We start from the raw sequence: 17,856 nt of genomic DNA on the forward strand, positions 1-17,856 counted from the left end.
AAAAAGAAAATCGCGAAATTCAAGGAATCAATTTTTGCTAACCAGATTTTTTTTTTCAAAATTTTGCGAAAATATATTTTTCAGAATAAAAATTGTTTCCAAAAAAGTAAATTAATTCATTTTGACGGAAGAAAGGGTATTATAGCTTTAGCCTTCAAAAAATTTGAAAAAAAATGAAAAATGATTGCATATAACCTTGTCTCCAGTAAGATTTAAAAAATCTTTTTTTTTTTGTTTTCGGAAAGTAAATCTATGTTTGTGTTAACCCTATTCGGTCCGGGGGGCGGATTCCGCCCCCCCCTGACGGTTTTTTTTTAATAACTCCTGATTGCTTTGTTATATGGCTATGATACTTACTGAGTTTCAACATTTATCTATTAGACACCTGCATGCTAATTTTTTAGGTCCCATACCTTTCAGAGGCTTTGATATTGGCCATTACTCGAAACTACCCCTAAAAATCTCTATGAAATCCTTATAATGGGGAAAATATAATAACTCCTGTTAGGATTGTCCTTAGAACTTGAAACTTGCACCACAACTTTGTTTTATCAAGAAGAATCATTTGGAATAATTTGAACACGTGACTAATCCGATTTCCCGATTTTGTCGGATTTTACCCGAAAATCGGAAAAAAACGGATTTTCGGGCAATTTTTCATCCGATCCATGTAAAAACCGGAAGATTATTAAATAACTTTTATTTAGCTTTCAGAAACTTCAAACAGAATGTAAAAATTCGCTCTAGAACAAAAGTAATTATATTTTAAGCAGATAGTGGCATTTTTAACAATTTTTAAGCTTTTGATGACGTCACAGAAAATGTGCTGACGCAAGCAAATTTTTTTTGGCGCCATTTTGTTCCTTTTATGACGTACTATAAGTGTGCCAAGTTTGATTCAATTTGAACAACCCTATGAAAAGTTATTGAGGGGGGGGCGGAATCCGCCCCCCCCCCCCCCCCCCCCCGGTCATAGTATGTTCGAAAAACCCCGGACCGAATAGGGTTAATCTAAATTGAAGGTTGTCAGTTATAGCATAGCTGGATACAAAAACTTTAAAGCGTACATGCTTTTATACTGCCTGGAACTGAAAGAAAAACCCTAAAAATTTAGATAGCAATATATACACAGGATTAGCGCTTCTAATTGTAAGCGAGTCTTAAAATCCAGCGAATATTAGCCTTGAATGTATTTATTGTTTTTACATAGAGTATATTTAAATTCGGGTTTCAATGTCTTATGTAGCGCTTGTTTAATGTACTCAGAATTCTTAAAAAGGATTTTAGTAGACTAATAAACGTGTTATTTATATAGTTCCAGGGTTGAAACACTCTTTGTAAACTTTTCTTTCGACTTAGGTCACGGTTGATGATGAAACGAAAACCGTTTTTATTTTCCCACCAGCTCTTCCTACGAGCCAGCTGACAGTGTCATAACTTAAAGAAATCAAACATTAAGTATTCTCTTGCGCATGCGTTGGATAATTAGTGTAATTATGCGCCCTTACAAAAAGATTGTATGGTGTAGTGTTTGGAAGTGTGAAGTGATTATGAGCGTGCATACGAAGCCGCCATATTGTCATCGTCATAATATCAACAAGCAGTCTTGAGCAAGCTCGAATGAGGACACATCCACCTGAGAGATGGGACAGAGCAAATTCTTTCACGATGGTGAGTTTATTATGATTTTCAGATAAATGTTGTAAGTTTTGGAGGTGTGAAGGGAAAATAATTTATCAGGTATTTGCAAAAGCATCTTTACGTGACGAGAAATTAAAAACACCTCTATTAAAAGGTACAGTGTTATTTTAGTGGGTTGTTTTAAAAAATTTCTTTCTTAGTATTTTAAGAAAGTATTGTAGGTCTTAGAAGGCCCAGGAGGTCAAAAAATGTCAAAAACGTAAATTGTCCTTTTTTTTCCTAAAAAGAGTTACAATAAAATATAAAATTTGATGTACTAATTTTAGTGACATAAATCAACGAATCTCATTAGCATATTCGATAGACTGCTTTATTCCGTAAATTGCATTGTTCTGTAAATTTCATTGTTGTCTTAATTGATTTGTCTCGTTTTTTCTATGTAAGGTGTCTCCTTCACACAAATCGTTAAGCGTTCCATAAAAGACTTCACACCTTTAGGCTTCAAAACAATTTAGTTTTTGCATGATCTTATTAATTTCTTTTACTATTTTATTGAAATTAAGGAATGCTTTTAATTTTTAAAAAGTGATTGGAAACAAACGTTATAATAAAAGTTATAATTGTGTAAATGTGATTTGAAGACAATGGGATGAAATAAAACGGGAAGAAAAAAAAAACAAAAATACAACTCCATAAAAATTAAAAAATAAGTTGGAAAACTCTGCAAAACATATTAAAATTTAACCTGTTACTTTACTAATACGGTTTTTTGTATGATTAATGTGCTGTCGTATAGGTACCATGCAAAGCTTGTCATCAGTCCGCGGAAAATCCACTCTGGATCATTAAAAATAAATCGCATTTGCTATTTCGTGCATTTTTAACAGGAATGACAGATAAAATATAGGAGACATTAATGTGGCAGACTCGACATTTTAAAAATAAATAAGAAATTGAAAACTTTTCAATAACTTATTATTTTGTGATTTTGTGGTCGCGCTTAATCGGAATTTAAATCTTTTTTCAGGAAGGGAAAGGGTGCTTTTTTGTTTTTCAAATTTACGTCACAATTACTGCAGTGATTCGCAAAATTCAGCCAATTCTAAATTTTTTAACGCCTAATAGATTTACAAAAATTTTTAAAAAAAATTCTTAAAAACTCTATAAACAGAAGTTTATTCAATCCCCCCTGATTTTTCATTCCGGATAGTATCAGCGCATTCCAGCCACGTGGGGACTCCGCCCCTAAGTGGACATAAGGTGTTAAAGTCAGGTTAGCGTTTAGCTTTACGACCAACCTGGTCTGAATAAATATAAAGTACTATACAAAATTAATGGACATTTTTTGAGACAACATTAGGACTTTTACTCCCCTCGTACGAATTTTTCTACATGTTAACATAGCTGGTAAAAATCATCTAGGGTGTGACTCATTCGAGAGAACAATTATAATAAAACTAGAAACTGAGTTTAAAGTTTAGTCTTAGAATTCAAGCTATTAAATTAAATACCTAACCAAAAAAAGTATAAAATGATAAAAAAAATTAACAGGAACCTATGGAAGATTTAAGTGTACATGTTCATTATTTGTTTTTCTACCGTGTGTAAAGAAATGTACGAAACATAGGTGCGAAAATGGCGGCATGTTTATAGAGATTGTATTGTATCGATATTCTATACTTATTCAAATTTAATGACTGATTTCGTTTGTTTTGAAAATCGATGTTTTAATAAAAGGGAGTGTCACATTGCACTTCTGCATAGAGTTTTTCCATTAATGCCTATTTAATAAGACAATGGAACATGCGTGAAGTGCCCTTGTGGGGAAGAGGGGTGTCAATTCGATCATGCTTTAGTGTTGAACGCACAATGCAATCTGTGTGCAATAACTGCGAGAGTGAGTATAACATTCACACCAAATTTGAAAACAGAAGGTTTTTAAACCTTGAAATTAAGTTTTAAATCGTCCACTTTGTTCAGGCCTTTTCACACCCCAACACAAAAACAAGTTAATCGTTGTATTTAAACATTATTTCACGAAATGATTTCTTTAATCCCATATGTTAACAACATTCTACATCTGGTCCCTACGTTTTGACACGTTCGTCTCCATAAATATGGAGAAAAAAATGGTACCTGATACAATCATCTTGCGATTTGTTATAGGCTATCACAGCAAATCAAAATTTGATATGGACTTCTATCCAAGATTACCGTATGGTAGCTACAAAAAGTTGTATGGACAGTTCTACAATCCACCGTATCACACATACCCTTGCAGCCAGGGTGTTAGAGGATATGAAAAACCACCTGTACCCTTGTACCCAGTAACGCCTATCTACCCGATGAAGGAGAAGAGGTTGGTGATCAAGGAGGCAAAGAAGATATATCACTTTACAACCGGTGATGTAGACGCAGTATTGTATGGTTACTTGAGAGACGAGAGTAATGTCATCCCACAGTTACATTCGCTATCTGGTGTGCGTTTTGAAAACCATAATCCTTCGGGTTAGTACAAATAATATAGATGTCCGTCAATACATTTTATCGTTCCCTAATAATCTTGGGTAGGGTTATCTTTGTACGGAATTAAAAAAAAAAAACGTAGAGAAACTCCATGATAATTATTTGGCAAATCACAATTAAAAGAATATCTAGAAAAACTCAAATGTTCTCGCTTATGTTTTGTTTTGCTGTGGTGCCCCTGGCTGGATTCAAGTTATAATGCTACAAAATTCTCCCTGTAAAGTTAACATTAATTATTATAGTTGATTATTAATTCTCTAGATACTCTGCAGCCAATTACAAAAGGCAAACTATGCACAACCCGTATTCCTCACCCGGAATTACCAGCATCACTAACCATTAAGGAAATCACACTGGATTGCATTTCGCATATAGGTAACACTTGCTCGTAATAGTAGAATTCATATACCATACCTCTCATTTTAGATCAAAATTCAAAACATTTTTCCCTTTTTTTAGGCGTGTTCACCAATGAAGTTATTTCTAAAGGAACAAGATTCGGACCATACGCAGGTTCTATAGTCAACCCACATGATATCGAGAACGCCAAGATGGGTCATCCTCAGAGTTGGGAGGTAAGAATTGACTAAATTTTTTAAAGCATCAGCAAACATTCTTTTTGTGTATTCGTTTATTCGTTTAAACTTTTGCAATAATTTGAAGGGCAAGGGAAAGTTGAATATATGCAAACATTTTTGACACTAGGTATTTAATGGTGGCAAGCTGAGTCATTTTATTAACGGATCCAGTAATCCTCACAACTGGATGAAATTAGTGAACAACGCCAGATACAGCAGTGAACAGAATCTCGCCCTGGTGCAAAACCGGTTAGACTTATATTATGAAGTGATAGAAGATATAAAACCGGGTCAAGAATTGCTAGTGTGGTATGGTGATGAATATGTCAAGTATATGGAGCTACCAATGTCTCTCAACGAACGTGGTACAGCCCCCTTAACACCCAGTCCACCTACGCAACGTGAGTTTATTAAATTTGCTTATTAATTTTTTTAGTCTCAACTTTATTCCGATAATGAGTCCAGTAATCCAATTAGGAAAGGTTAAAGGTTAATTTTATGCGTTTGTGTTTGCTTACGTGAGAAATAAAAATCTGAATGTCTTTTAACTCAAAACTATTTAAATTAGAAATCGGTAAAAATATTTATACGGCAGTTATTACCGCATCTTAATATTATAACTATTCCTTATTTTTCTATTTTTCAGCGGCTGCAGTGGGCAGTTTTCCGTGTAAAAGATGTGGAAAGATATTCTCCTACGAATACTATCGCGAGAAGCATTTAAAATACACCCGATGTGTCGACATGGGCGACAGAAAATACCCATGCCATCTTTGTCAGCGTTCATTTGAGAAGAAGGATCGCCTTCGTATACATATTTTGCACGTACATCAAAAATACCGACCGCATGTTTGCAAAATATGTGGTAAAAGATTCTCCCAGTCGAGCAGTTTAAATAAACATTCGCGTGTTCATACTGGAGAACGACCATACTCGTGCCCACATTGTCCGAAATCCTTCACAGCTTCGTCCATTTTGCGGACACATCTTCGCCAACACAACGGAGAACGCCCTTTCAAATGTAAATTTTGTGGTAAAGCATTTGCGTCACATGCTGCACATGACAGTCACGTGAGACGTACTCATGATAAACTGAAAATCTGCTCATGCAGAATTTGCGGGAAAACATTCTCCATGGAATTCGAACTAAAGTTTCATTTAAGCACGCACACCACCGCAGAGATTGCAAATCTTGAAGACGACAGCAATAACAACACGCCTTATTTGGATGGGAACAATAAGAAGAGAACTTTATCAGAAAAAAGCGACAGTTCGCTTATTATAGATGTTTAAAATAAATGCTGCCTGTTGCAAATTTTTTTGGATTGTTTATTTTTTGTTGGTTTGTGTATTTATTAAATTATGCATTGATTTATTTATTAATTATTTAATTTATTTACTGGTTAATGGAAATGATTGTTATTATTGAGATAAAGTATTCTTAACTCATGTCCTGCTATATTTTATGTTGTTCGTAAAAAAGCGGTGACGAAATCTTAAAGTTTACATCCCACTCCCAAATCGCTTCTTTTTTATAAGAATACCCTTTATGAATATCAGACTGGGACTTCAGGTTAAAAACAAAGGCTTTATTGTTTAGAACAATGGAGAAATAAGTGGTTATTTCAACCATGACGTCATATATTTGCTCGTATGACCGTGTTACAAAGTTTTTAAAAATAATTAATGTGGTCCGCCTAAAGTATTTTCTTTTCTTTATCTCGAACTTTCTTTATATCTCGAACAAATTTTTTAATTCCTTGCAAGTTCGAGATAGAGTTTCCACTGTATTAAAATTCTTCTTTAGGACATACTTTCTGTTTTTTGCAACAACAAATAATTCGTATTTACAGAAATACTTTTTGCAATGGTTAACGCACGCACGATAAAAGTCGCGACATATTTTGCCGAACCGGACAACGAAAATTATGCAAAGCATAGAAATTGTGTTATGTCACGAAACGCGGGAAATATGTATTTACTAACATTCGCTACTGTTACATTTTTGCTTTAATGTTTTTAAACGAGAAACGAGTTTTGTTGTTTGATCAACACTTTATTTTAAGGATCGATATATTTATAAAAATTATTGATTGTAATGTGTTTATGACGTATGGGTAGTCACATAGAAATTGAACAATGGCGAGTAAGACCTGGTAAACTTTGTTAGATCGGCTTTGAATCATCAAGGGAGTTTGCTCGCAGGTCGAGTATATATATTTCAGTAAACTTAACAGTTGATAAATGTTATCCTGAAGTTTCGCAGAATTCTTGTCTACAAAATGGCGTTGAAGTTGGCGGTCAGTCATAAGTTGTAGATGAAGTAGCTATGGGGTTAAGATGGAATCAACAATAGTGCGGCTACAAGTTAAATTTATTTGCAGAGATCAAGCACTGCTTGCTATCCTATACAATCTACTCCTATTGAGTTATAAATATGAACGGCACTTAATTTATAGCAGTCGACTAACTCACTTTCCCACAGCTAATTTAAAGTTTTTTATAGCTCTATAAAGTCGTTTAAGGGTTGTAAAGTGATGTAAAACATTGTGGACAAACAGATAACATCATTTCGAGGTTATACTTACCAAGTGAAGACATAAAAATATGTTCAATTAATTTAAATGCCTTAATTGAATTTCCGCGCCCGAAGGCGTAGGAAATTCTTTAAAACCGTCGTTTTTTCTTTCGGAGCATTTTTTGAGAAAAAATCGACCCCGGGATTTTACGTTGGTCCGTCACAGATGTAAACTTCGTACTCAAGCTCCTTAACTACTGAGAAGTCTAGTATTGATGCTTCAGGCCAAAATTGGTATTTGTTTTCGACAAAATTTGACACAGTTAACAAAAAAAGTATGCTGAACATAATGGTGACATAATAATTTTGATTTTTGTCACCTAAATGTCATTTTAGGCCAAAATTGGTCCAAAAATTAGAACTACTTTATTTTCAACAAAATTTGGCACAGTAAACAAATAAAGTATGTTGAACATGATGGTGACATCAAAACTTTGATTTCTTGTTACCTAAATGTTATTTTAGGCCAAAATTGGTCTTAAAATTAAAACTACTTTATTTTTGACAAATTTTGGCACAATTAGCAAAAAAAGTATGCTGAACATGATGGTGACATCAAAATTTTGATTTCTTCTTTACCTAAATGTCATTTCAGGCCAAAATTGGTCCAAAAATTAAAACTACTTTATTTTTAACAAAATTTGGCACAGTAAACAAATAAACATGATGGTGACATCAAAATTTTGATTTCTTGTTACCTAAATGTCATTTTAGGCCAAAATTGGTCCAAAAATTAAAACTACTTCATTTTCAACAAAAATTGGCAAAGTTAACAAAAAAAGTATGCTGAACATAATGGTGACATCAAAATTTTGATTTTTGTCACCTAAATGCTATTTTAGGCTAAAATTGGTCCAAAAATTAAAACCACTTCATTTTCGGCTAAATCTGGCACAGTTAACAAATAAAGTATGCTGAAAATGATGATGGTACAAAAGTTTGGTTTTTGTCACCTAAATGTCATTTCAGGCCAAAATTTATCCAAAAATTAAAACTGCTTTATTTTCGACAAAAATTGACACAGTTAATAAAAAAAGTATGCTGAAAATGATGGTCACATCAAAATTTTGATTTTTTGTCAACTAATGCCGTTTAAGACCATAAACGTTTCAATCGCAAGACTTTCAACCATGAATGATAGGCTGTATTTTTTGTTAGCAATTTCTTTTAAAATGTGAGTGTATTATGACACGTTTCGTTTTGTTTGCGTTTGTTCTAAGATATAATGTCACTGATGGGCTTTATCTTCAGAGGTTCATGCACCAAACCCCTTCGAATGTTTGGCACAATAACACAACGAATTAGTAGGTTTTCATCAAAAATTTTGGTAGCGCTCGGAAATTCTTAGAGCCCCCAGGGCTTCTTGTTGATTTTATCTTCAGCTTATTATCGCGCACTCCTTCTTAATTCCTACAAAGAAGCGCCTGCTTTCACACATAATGTCCATCACTAGTAGGGAGGGAGATGAAAACGCTTTAATTTGTTATTGATTGAGCTAGCAAGGGAATTACAGAAGGACATTGAATGAAAAAGTAATAAAAAAAGCTTCGTGGGAGTCAAGCCTGAACAATCTGCATATATTTTGCAAGTAAGCGATATTATTTTTTATTTTTATAGCTCGTTATCCCTCTGTCAGCAACACACTAAGCTAATGTGGAAAACATTTTAGAGTAAGGAATATTTTTATATGACACTAAATACTAAATATGTTTTTTTATAAGCTACCACTTTCTAAGTGATTGTACTAAAATCATAAAAATATTGGTTACAGGGGGCTTCTTGATTTTGATGTTACACTTGTGTTCTCTAAGATAATCGTTTATACTCAATTATAGGACAGTCCTGTTTCCCTGATTTGAGTGTTATGGTGGGTATGTAGGTAAATATTTGAATTTAAACCAAAGAATAGGGAGCGAGAACCGATAATTTTTTGTCAGAGTTTTTTCTAATATTGGAATTCCTTTCACTTCTTCTGCTAAGCAACCTTTATAAGCAAGTTATCTTTTAAGTTTAAAACAAATTTTAAGCAACTCAAATTCCAGATTAAAAGTTCAGTATTGCTTATATTTTGAGGCCTGGATTTAAACCAGTGTTTGAGGGTGGTTTTGATTTTGTAGATGATTGTCTTAAAAACACGAATGGAATATTTTAATACAAAACAAATATTAAAGTTGCTGGAAGGTTTTTTCGTCTGGTTAAATTTAATAACTTTTCCCGGGGTTTTCAATTAGGTTTTCTTTTGTGTTGAATTTAATTGAAGAGCGCGTGGAATAACAAAATTATTGTGTCGCATGTACAATTTGTTAAGGCTCGTTCATACAACTTGAAATATTAAACTGTAGCTGCAGCGCTGATTGCTTTTGTAAAATATAAGTTTAACAGACAGCTTGTTGAATTTCCGCGCCCGAAGGCGTAGGAAATTCTTTAAAACCGTCGTTTTTTTCTTTTGGAGCATTTTTTGAGAAAAAATCGACCCTGGGATTACACGTTCCTCCGTCACAGATGTAAACTTCGCACCCAAGCTCCCAAACTACTGGGAACTCATCTAAATGTTTCAGGACAAAATTAGTATTTGTTTTCAACAAAAATTGGCACAGTTAATAAAAAAAGTATGCTGAAAATGATGGTCACAGCAAAATTTTGATTTTTTGTCAACTAAATGCCGTTTAAGACCATAAACGTTTCAATCGCAAGACTTACCATGAATGTTAGGCTGTATTTTTTGTTAGCAATTTATTTTAATATGTGAGTTTATTATGACACGTTTCGTTTTGTTTGCGTTTGTTGTAAGATATAATGTCACTTGTGTGCTTTATCTTCAGAGGTTCATGCACCAAACCTCCTCAAATGTTTAGCACAATAACACAACGAATTAGCAGGTTTTCATCAAATATTTTGGTAGCGAGCGAAAATTCTTAGAGCCCCCAGGGCTTCTTGTTATTTGTTATAAATGACATTTCTTGCCATGTATGATCCAAATTGGAGTAAAATAAATTCACGATGTTTTTGAGGGATTTATATCTTGGTGTTATGATGAATACAAATGTTCTTAGTAATCGTAATACAGAAATTGATCTGCATAACTACCTGACGTCATTTCTGCGATGTAACTTAGCTACACACGCCACACAAAAAAAGCAAATTAAAATTCCATTGATTTCTTTTCGATGTTTATCTTTAAATTTTTCATCATACATTTTGAAAATTATAAACTGTATGGACATGATATAACAGTATGTCGAAAACAGAAACAGCAGTGCTAAAAATGGTCGGCGGAGATGGGCAGTGGTGGTGAGAAAAATAACTTTCATTTACACATCAAAACAATGAAGGATTTCTTCACGAGCTAGTTTGCGTTTGATTTCACTAACAGAGAAAAATATAGAGCTTGTTGTTTTGACCAGGTCAGCAACAGAAAAAAGTAAACGAGGAATTGAGCTAACAATGATGTAAAAGAAATATTAATACCAAAGATTAGTAAATTGCCTGTTGAAATGTTGAAATAGGTAAAATTGGATTTGCATTCTTGTCAGATTATGTAAAAATAGAAAAGAAATTTACCAAATAAGTAAAACAAAACGGATTAAACCCGATTTCTGGCAATGCAATCAAACTAAAAAATATGACTATGGCTATGACTTTTAATAAATGTTAATAAATATTTTTAGAATGGCTTTAGGAAAAATTGAAAAGCGCAGCCAGGTAGCTCTCTACCTGGTTACAGCTAAGTATGGTAAAAAAAGCTCGACGCAATTTGACTTTTTTTAATTTTTGACGTTTTTCAATTTTTCCTAAAATGTCAATTTCATCAACAAAGGTTTGGCAAGTTCTTCTGAAATTTTCAAAACTTCAAAAGAACCTACTAAGATTCTTTGGACAAAAAAGATGCTTTTAAGGGAAGCAATGGAAAAAAACAAATAGATTTTTGTGATATTTAATATTATTATTACTATTATTTACCCAGGATAATCTCTTCAGTTCCTAATAAAATTGTTATGAGGGTCTTGGGAAGGGGGTCCTAGTGCATTTAAAGCTCCCATGTACACTACGAAAGTCGTGCAAGCACAACAACTGTTTAACTAGACAAACGCCTAATATATCAACCTTATTCTCATGCTATACGTTAACCAGAAAGGAAAGATTCACATTTTTATTGTCTCTAGCACGACTCGGCTGGGGTTTGAACCCAAGACCTTCCGCACTAGAGGCGAACGCTCTGCCACAAGGCCACTAGTCATTACTAAGCCCTATGACGTTTATCTTGTATAATTATAGCGAAAACATTTTTTGTTTAAAAACAAACTATAAAAGAACATTGGCTTCAAAGCTCCAAAACTTTTAAAGATATTCAGAACATTTAAGGTTTGTTAATACCAAGAAGTACAAACAAGAACAAAATAAAAGGAAAATTAAGAACATTTTAAGGTCTCAAGTTGAAAACGTTAAAAAGGTTTATAGGCTTCATTCAAGCTGAATGTATACGCGTAGAAAAGTTAAACAAACTTATCACAAAAAAAATTCTTGAAAATTTATTCTCTGCTGCCTTTCTTCAAAGGATTACGTCTTTATACTGGTAATATATATTTTTTAAGAAAATCAAAATACAGTACAAAATAGATATCTCTATAAATAATTTATAGACTTTTTCCATATTTTCTTCAGATTTCTTGGAAACATGTATATTACTCTGAATTTATTATTGCAACCATCGAAAACATCATTTTTAAAGAATCCAATTTTTTTATTCTAGTGTGAATTTTGCAATTAAGATGGAAATTGCATAACAAACGCGTTACTTGACCACGATCTAAAATAAACTAATATTTCTTTCGTTAGTTTTGTTGTCGATCGGTAGATAGTAGTCATTACAACGACGTTGTTCTTAATAGCCGTTTCATTGTCGGATAAAACATAACATGCCCCGGGAATGAGGTTGGATGAAATAAATCAAGTTGGTATAATGTAAATATTATTGAAATGTATAAATGTATAATTTGCTCGTTTCCTAAAACTAGTCTGTCTGCGTGCATTTACAGTCAAGTTTTATCTCCTTTTCGATATCAAATTATTGCAAAAATAGCATTTTTTGTAAATTTTAACTAGAGATAAAAAAGAGAGATAAAAAGCTGCCCACTCCGCCCCCCCCCCCCCCCCCCCACCCCCACCCCCCACCTTTACAGATAACCAAAGCAGCAGTTTCATGGGATCTATTTTGTGAATATTTTTCTCCCAAAACAGAAGAAATGCATTAGCTCGTCATGTTTTTAAACTTGAAAATTAATAGCAAAGATTTGTTCTAAATCTAAAATAGAAGGATACTAAATATAGATTTGTATCTTCTTTTATAATACTATAAATTCCATTGAAAAAAAATTATCGGCAGGTGGTGATGAATTAATTATATGTCGCATGTTTTTACTATCTTGAATGAAAATTGAAGAGGAGAATAATCTTTACAAAAACATTAAGACGTGAAATTGTTGAATAGGGTAGGTGTACACGTTTATGGTGATTATTTTCTATTTTTTAACGAATGTCGTCTTGATTTCTGCAAATTACATGTAGATATATTATCTAGCTATATATATTTTAGAAATTTAAAAAACAGAAAATTTAATTGAAAGAAAACCAAAATGAATTCACGTCAGATAAGAGGTTCAGAAGCGCGGCTTGTTAGAACATCCTATGGATACAGTCATGGTAATTCCTCGCACAAAACCTTCTCAGCGAAATCGAAAAAGTTATTAAAAAAAAATTTACTTGTTGTCTTGATAATAATCGGTGCGTTAATCGGATTCATAGTCGGAATCAGCATCAATAAGCCAATCCAAAAGCTCGAACAGTCCGATCGATACACAGCTATCATAATTATTGGATTTCCAGGCGAGCTACTTATTCGAATGTTGAAATTGTTGATTCTACCTTTGATCACATGCAGTTTGATTGTTGGATTAGCCAATCTTGACAGTAGAGTTTCTGGTAAAATTGGAGGAAGGGCTGTAGTGTATTACCTATCAACAACTTGCATGGCAGCTATACTTGGTTTGGTTCTTGTCTCAGCTATCAAACCTGGAAATTCCATGTCTCCACCTGAAAATCCAAAAGAACAAGAACTTGTTCGTCCTTTAGACTCCTTCCTGGATATCGTCAGGTACTTCTTTGTTTATTCCAAATATACTGTGGTCCTAGACACAAACCTTAACTTATTCCTTTCTACTTTTTCACTGTGCAGAAATCACCATCATGGACGAAATGACAGTTGTCGCTTTACTCGCAACAGAATTTATTCTAAGCTGTCACTGTGCCGCCAATTTTTCATTGCTTAATTCCCGCCAAAAAACAAGTTGATTTCTTTCTAAAAGCTTGATAAGTTGACTACCGTAATTCTTCTAATTTAGTGCGGTCATAAAAATAAAATATTTCGAGCACTAATTAATAGAGAAGATAAATTACCGTCATATCTTCCTCCAAAGTCCGCACTAATAATTAGAGAAAAATTTGATAATTACCGCACTAAATTAGAGGCGCTAACACGTGGTTGATAGGAAAGGAGAAAACTTACAACGCCATTTCATCTGACATTGATATGGTAGCTAAAAAGATCCTTTTTATGTCTGGTAACAACAGACAAAAAAAAAAGTTTGAACTTGCTCGCTTGACAACTATTGTATGAAAAATGCAAAAAAAACCCTAACCCTAACCCTAACCCTAAACCCTAACCCTAACCCTAACCCTAACCCTAACCCTAACCCTAAGGGAATCTTCAAGATGATGATGTCCTTTTCCAAGCTCTTTCATATGAACTTAACAAACTTGTTTTACAGGAGGTAAGCTTTGCGTGAAGAGACGGCAAAAACAAAATGGTAATTTATTTCTGTTTAATTTAGAAATATGTTTCCATCAAATATTGTCAAAGCGTGTGTCGAGCAGGTATTTGGATATTTATATGAATTAATTATTATGAATTAATTAATCATTTTTACCTAAATTTATGTATTCAAGGAAAAACATTTACGCAGGAAATGCAAAGGAATGAATTTTACGTTACTATTTATTACCCTGGTTAAAAAACACAACAGCCTAAATACTTCTAGCCATAGCAGGCGAGCTAGCTGGTCTGTTCCGCACGATGTATAGCTAAAATCCTAAACTTTGTTTGTTTTAGATGGCTAGAAAACGTAACAGTGTATTTATCCCGTAAAAACATATAAAAAACAAATATTACAAAAATAAAAATCTTTTAAAACATAAAAAGGTCAATAGGGATCTCCAAGCCTCAGCACCAAAGCTTCAAAAATGGCTGATATGTATTGCAGTAGTTATGATCGTTTATTTAGGCTTTTCCTTGCGAAAATGTTTTCTCTGCCGCTCGTATTTCTTGGTACTTCTCCAAAGAGGTTATCACTTAAGGAATATTGCTTGCTCCCTCATAGAAGGGTTTATTTTTCTCTCTTGCTTCTCATTTACAGGTGTATATATTAATTTTCTAATTCTTCATCTTTTAATATTTGTTTTCTAGGATAAAACAGTCATTAAAGAAAAAAAGGTAAACATACAATATACAGAAAAACCATTCTTAACTGGAAATTTGACGAACATTCAAATAGACATCCTTCTACTGGAGAAGAAAATACAGAAGTATGAAATTGATGGAAAAGTGTCATATACAAAAACCGTAGAGCGGTATGACACCTATAAAATTGGAACTGGATTAACCACGAAAGGAAAAGCTAATTTTCTTGGTGTGATTGTGTTTGCTATCGCGGTTGGTATTATAGCTGGTCAATTGGGGAGTGAAGCTGAAGTGTTTGTGAAGTTTCTCACAACATTTAACAACATCATCACAAAATTAATTATTTTGGTTATGTGGTAAGTAACTAATGATAACAACATTTCTTTCCTGACGATTTATTTTTCACTATCCAGATTGTTCATACTCTGGTTATACTGCTATGATTTTCTTGATGGTTTCCTTTAACTGGTTTGTAAAGATCTGGCTTTGTTTTAAAATGTACGGTCCTGTTCTTCCTCACAGAGCTACAAAAAAAAAATGAACTGTTCTGAGTGAAAAGAATTTTAATACTAATTAAATGAAAAAATAAACACTATAATAATAATAACCTTAAATTGTTCGAAAATGACTCATTTTTCATTGTTCGTGTTTTATAGTACAAGAAGTACTATTTTTACCAGAAAAGGGAAAATGCCCTTTTTTGGACAGTAAGGTTAATTAAATATGGAAAGTAGTATCTACATTTTATACTCAGGTACTCACCTATTGGTATTATGAGTCTTATTATTGCAAGATTTGCTGAAATGGAAAATATTGGAAAAACCTTCGAAAGCCTTGGCTTGTTTATTGTCACAGTCGTTGTTGGTCTCGCGATCCATGGATGGATTGTATTACCGTTGCTATTCTTCGCAATCACAAGATCAAATCCTTATGTTTATCTCAAGGGTGTTACAGCTGCAATGGCAACTGCCTTTGGTACTGACTCCAGGTATTAAATACGTAAACGTCCAATTCCCTTAATTTTCAAACCCTGGATCAATTTCAGAATGCATATATTTATTATTTCTAGTGCTGCAACGTTACCAGTGACATTCAAATGTTTGGAAGAAAACTTGCATTTAGATAAAAGAATCACTCGTTTCATTCTCCCTGTTGGTACAACAATAAACATGGATGGAACCGCTTTGTATGAAGCAGTCAGTGCTATATTTATTGGTAAGCAAGGTAGTTATGTATGATTATATAAGATGAAAGACGTAATAAATATAAAAATGATACCACTTTTCTAGCTCAATCCATTGGTCGTACCTTAAGTTTTGGCGATTACGTGGCTATAAGGTAACCTTTTTCCATTTTTTTGTAATCAATGCCAATACATCCCTTTGAAATTAACGTGCATTTTAAATTTCATTCAGTTTTACGTCAATCCTTGCATCAGTTGGTGCTGCAGCTATCCCACACGCTGGTTTGGTTACCATGTTGATTGTTTTGGATACTGTTGGGTTGCCTAGTGACATGGTGGCTGTTATATTCTCTGTTGATTGGTTTCTGTAAGTCATTTGAATAGTAATAAACGTGATGTTAGAGGGGTCAGTAAGTTCTTCGTGTACAAGGACTAGTTAAAAGTAATTTCTTGATTGGAATCTGGTTTTTGGTTGATCAAATACAAAGTTTTTCTGTTAATTTTGTTTTAAGTGATCGATGTCGAACCATGATAAACGTTCTTGGTGACGCGTATGGTACAGGCATTGTGCAACATTTATCGAAGGCTGATCTTGCAAAAGACGACGAAAAATTAAAAGAGAAGAATTACAATGACGTTTTCACAAAAGAAGATAAAAAACAGCAACCAGTATATTATTTGAATAAGAAGAATCTCACTAACGGAGAAAATCACAAGTCGAATGATAATTATTCCGAAGAAAATTCGGAAGATGATTATTATCCAACTAGAGAGAGGAAAACAACATACCTTTAAAAGATATAAGCGGGTCTTAGCTTTTCTACTGGACTTGTAAGATACGTGGCGCTAAAAAAGAACTGTATTTTCATATATTTTGATTGGCATATCACTTAAAAATAACTTTATCTTTATCGATTGGTCAAAATACCCAGGGCGTACACAGTGTATCAAATAAGTTACTGTCACCTGATACTTAAAAAACAGGAAATTCAGCTTTACCCTTACAGTTTACCGAAATATGAAAGTCGGAAAATAAAAAATAGAAGTAAAAGATGGAAAATTGCTACCTATTATTTACGGAATCAAGTTGCAATCAAAAAAGTAATATTAATTTAATATCCACGCTTCTCATTTATCTTATTTTGTAATACCTTTATGCCAGTCTGTGCAACTATCAGTCTACGCCATTTTCTACAAGCCTGCCAGTTTATATATTTTTTTACAAGTTTAAACAGCTATTACTCTATACAACTTTTTATCAGTTCTGTCAGTCTAAACTTTCTTCCTGTTAAACAACTACCAGCAAATGCCATTTTCTTCCAGCCCAAACAACTATCAATCAACACAACTTTCTTCCACTCCAAACAACTACCAATTAACACAACTTTCTTCCACTCCAAACCACTATCAATCAACACAACTTTCTTCCACTTCAAACGACTACTAATTAACACAACTTTCTTCCACTCCAAACCACTATCAATTAACACAACTTTCTACTAGTATAAATAACTACGAGTCAAGACTATTTTCAACCGGTCTAAGGAATTGGTTGAAACACTGGGTACACAACACAAGGTTGGTTATTATTATTATTATTATTATTATTATTATTATTATTATTATTATTATTATTATTATTATTATTATTATTATTATTATTATTATTATTATTATTATTATTATTATTATTATTATTATTATAAAATGCACCATCGGGCTGTTTTGTTACAAATCGTGCGATAATTAAATTTGTCGCTAGCTGCCTCACGCGTCGGTTTTTTTTGTCATTGTTTACTTTTCTTTGTAGTATTTTGTTCTTCTTAGTAACTTTAAT

General features: G+C 33.2%; 2 protein-coding genes across 3 annotated transcripts; both read left to right on the forward strand.

Annotated features, from left to right (window-relative positions):
- The first annotated feature begins 3,810 nt into the window (after positions 1–3,810).
- Positions 3,811–6,235, forward strand: LOC130653691 (PR domain zinc finger protein 14-like). The gene is made up of 5 exons (XM_057456207.1): positions 3,811–4,149; positions 4,429–4,493; positions 4,566–4,742; positions 4,873–5,146; positions 5,392–6,235. Exons 1-5 carry the CDS (start codon positions 3,834–3,836, stop codon positions 6,036–6,038), a joined length of 1,479 nt encoding a protein of 492 aa, XP_057312190.1. The 5' UTR covers positions 3,811–3,833; the 3' UTR covers positions 6,039–6,235.
- Positions 6,236–8,810: 2,575 nt separating this feature from the next.
- LOC130654845 (excitatory amino acid transporter-like) lies at positions 8,811–17,520 on the forward strand. Of its 2 annotated transcripts, none has more exons than XM_057457486.1 (9): positions 8,811–8,911; positions 12,917–13,474; positions 14,211–14,253; positions 14,843–15,192; positions 15,591–15,824; positions 15,906–16,051; positions 16,126–16,174; positions 16,252–16,386; positions 16,532–17,520. In XM_057457486.1, the coding sequence occupies exons 2-9, from the start codon at positions 12,957–12,959 to the stop codon at positions 16,812–16,814; spliced, it is 1,758 nt and encodes a 585-aa protein (XP_057313469.1). In that variant the 5' UTR covers positions 8,811–8,911; positions 12,917–12,956; the 3' UTR covers positions 16,815–17,520. The 2 variants fall into 2 exon arrangements, with proteins under 2 accessions (XP_057313469.1, XP_057313470.1); XM_057457487.1 differs by lacking the exon at positions 8,811–8,911 and adding an exon at positions 12,790–12,812.
- The last annotated feature ends 336 nt before the right edge of the window (positions 17,521–17,856 follow it).

The sequence above is a fragment of the Hydractinia symbiolongicarpus genome, chromosome 8 (assembly GCF_029227915.1).
Source record: "Hydractinia symbiolongicarpus strain clone_291-10 chromosome 8, HSymV2.1, whole genome shotgun sequence".
Classification (NCBI taxonomy): Eukaryota; Metazoa; Cnidaria; class Hydrozoa; order Anthoathecata; family Hydractiniidae; genus Hydractinia; species Hydractinia symbiolongicarpus.

Excerpts from the sequence above, each read along its gene's own strand:
- LOC130653691 (XM_057456207.1), top strand. The coding sequence starts at position 3,834 with ATGGACTTCTATCCAAGATTACCGTATGGTAGCTACAAAAAGTTGTAT. Across the intron at positions 4,494-4,565 it reads TTCCTCACCCGGAATTACCA|AATTCATATACCATACCTCT; the intron begins GCATCACTAACC and ends TCGTAATAGTAG. Across the intron at positions 4,743-4,872 it reads GTCATCCTCAGAGTTGGGAG|GTATTTAATGGTGGCAAGCT; the intron begins GTAAGAATTGAC and ends TTTTGACACTAG.
- LOC130654845 (XM_057457486.1), top strand. The coding sequence starts at position 12,957 with ATGAATTCACGTCAGATAAGAGGTTCAGAAGCGCGGCTTGTTAGAACA. Across the intron at positions 16,052-16,125 it reads AGTCAGTGCTATATTTATTG|CTCAATCCATTGGTCGTACC; the intron begins GTAAGCAAGGTA and ends CCACTTTTCTAG. Across the intron at positions 16,387-16,531 it reads TTCTCTGTTGATTGGTTTCT|TGATCGATGTCGAACCATGA; the intron begins GTAAGTCATTTG and ends TTTTGTTTTAAG.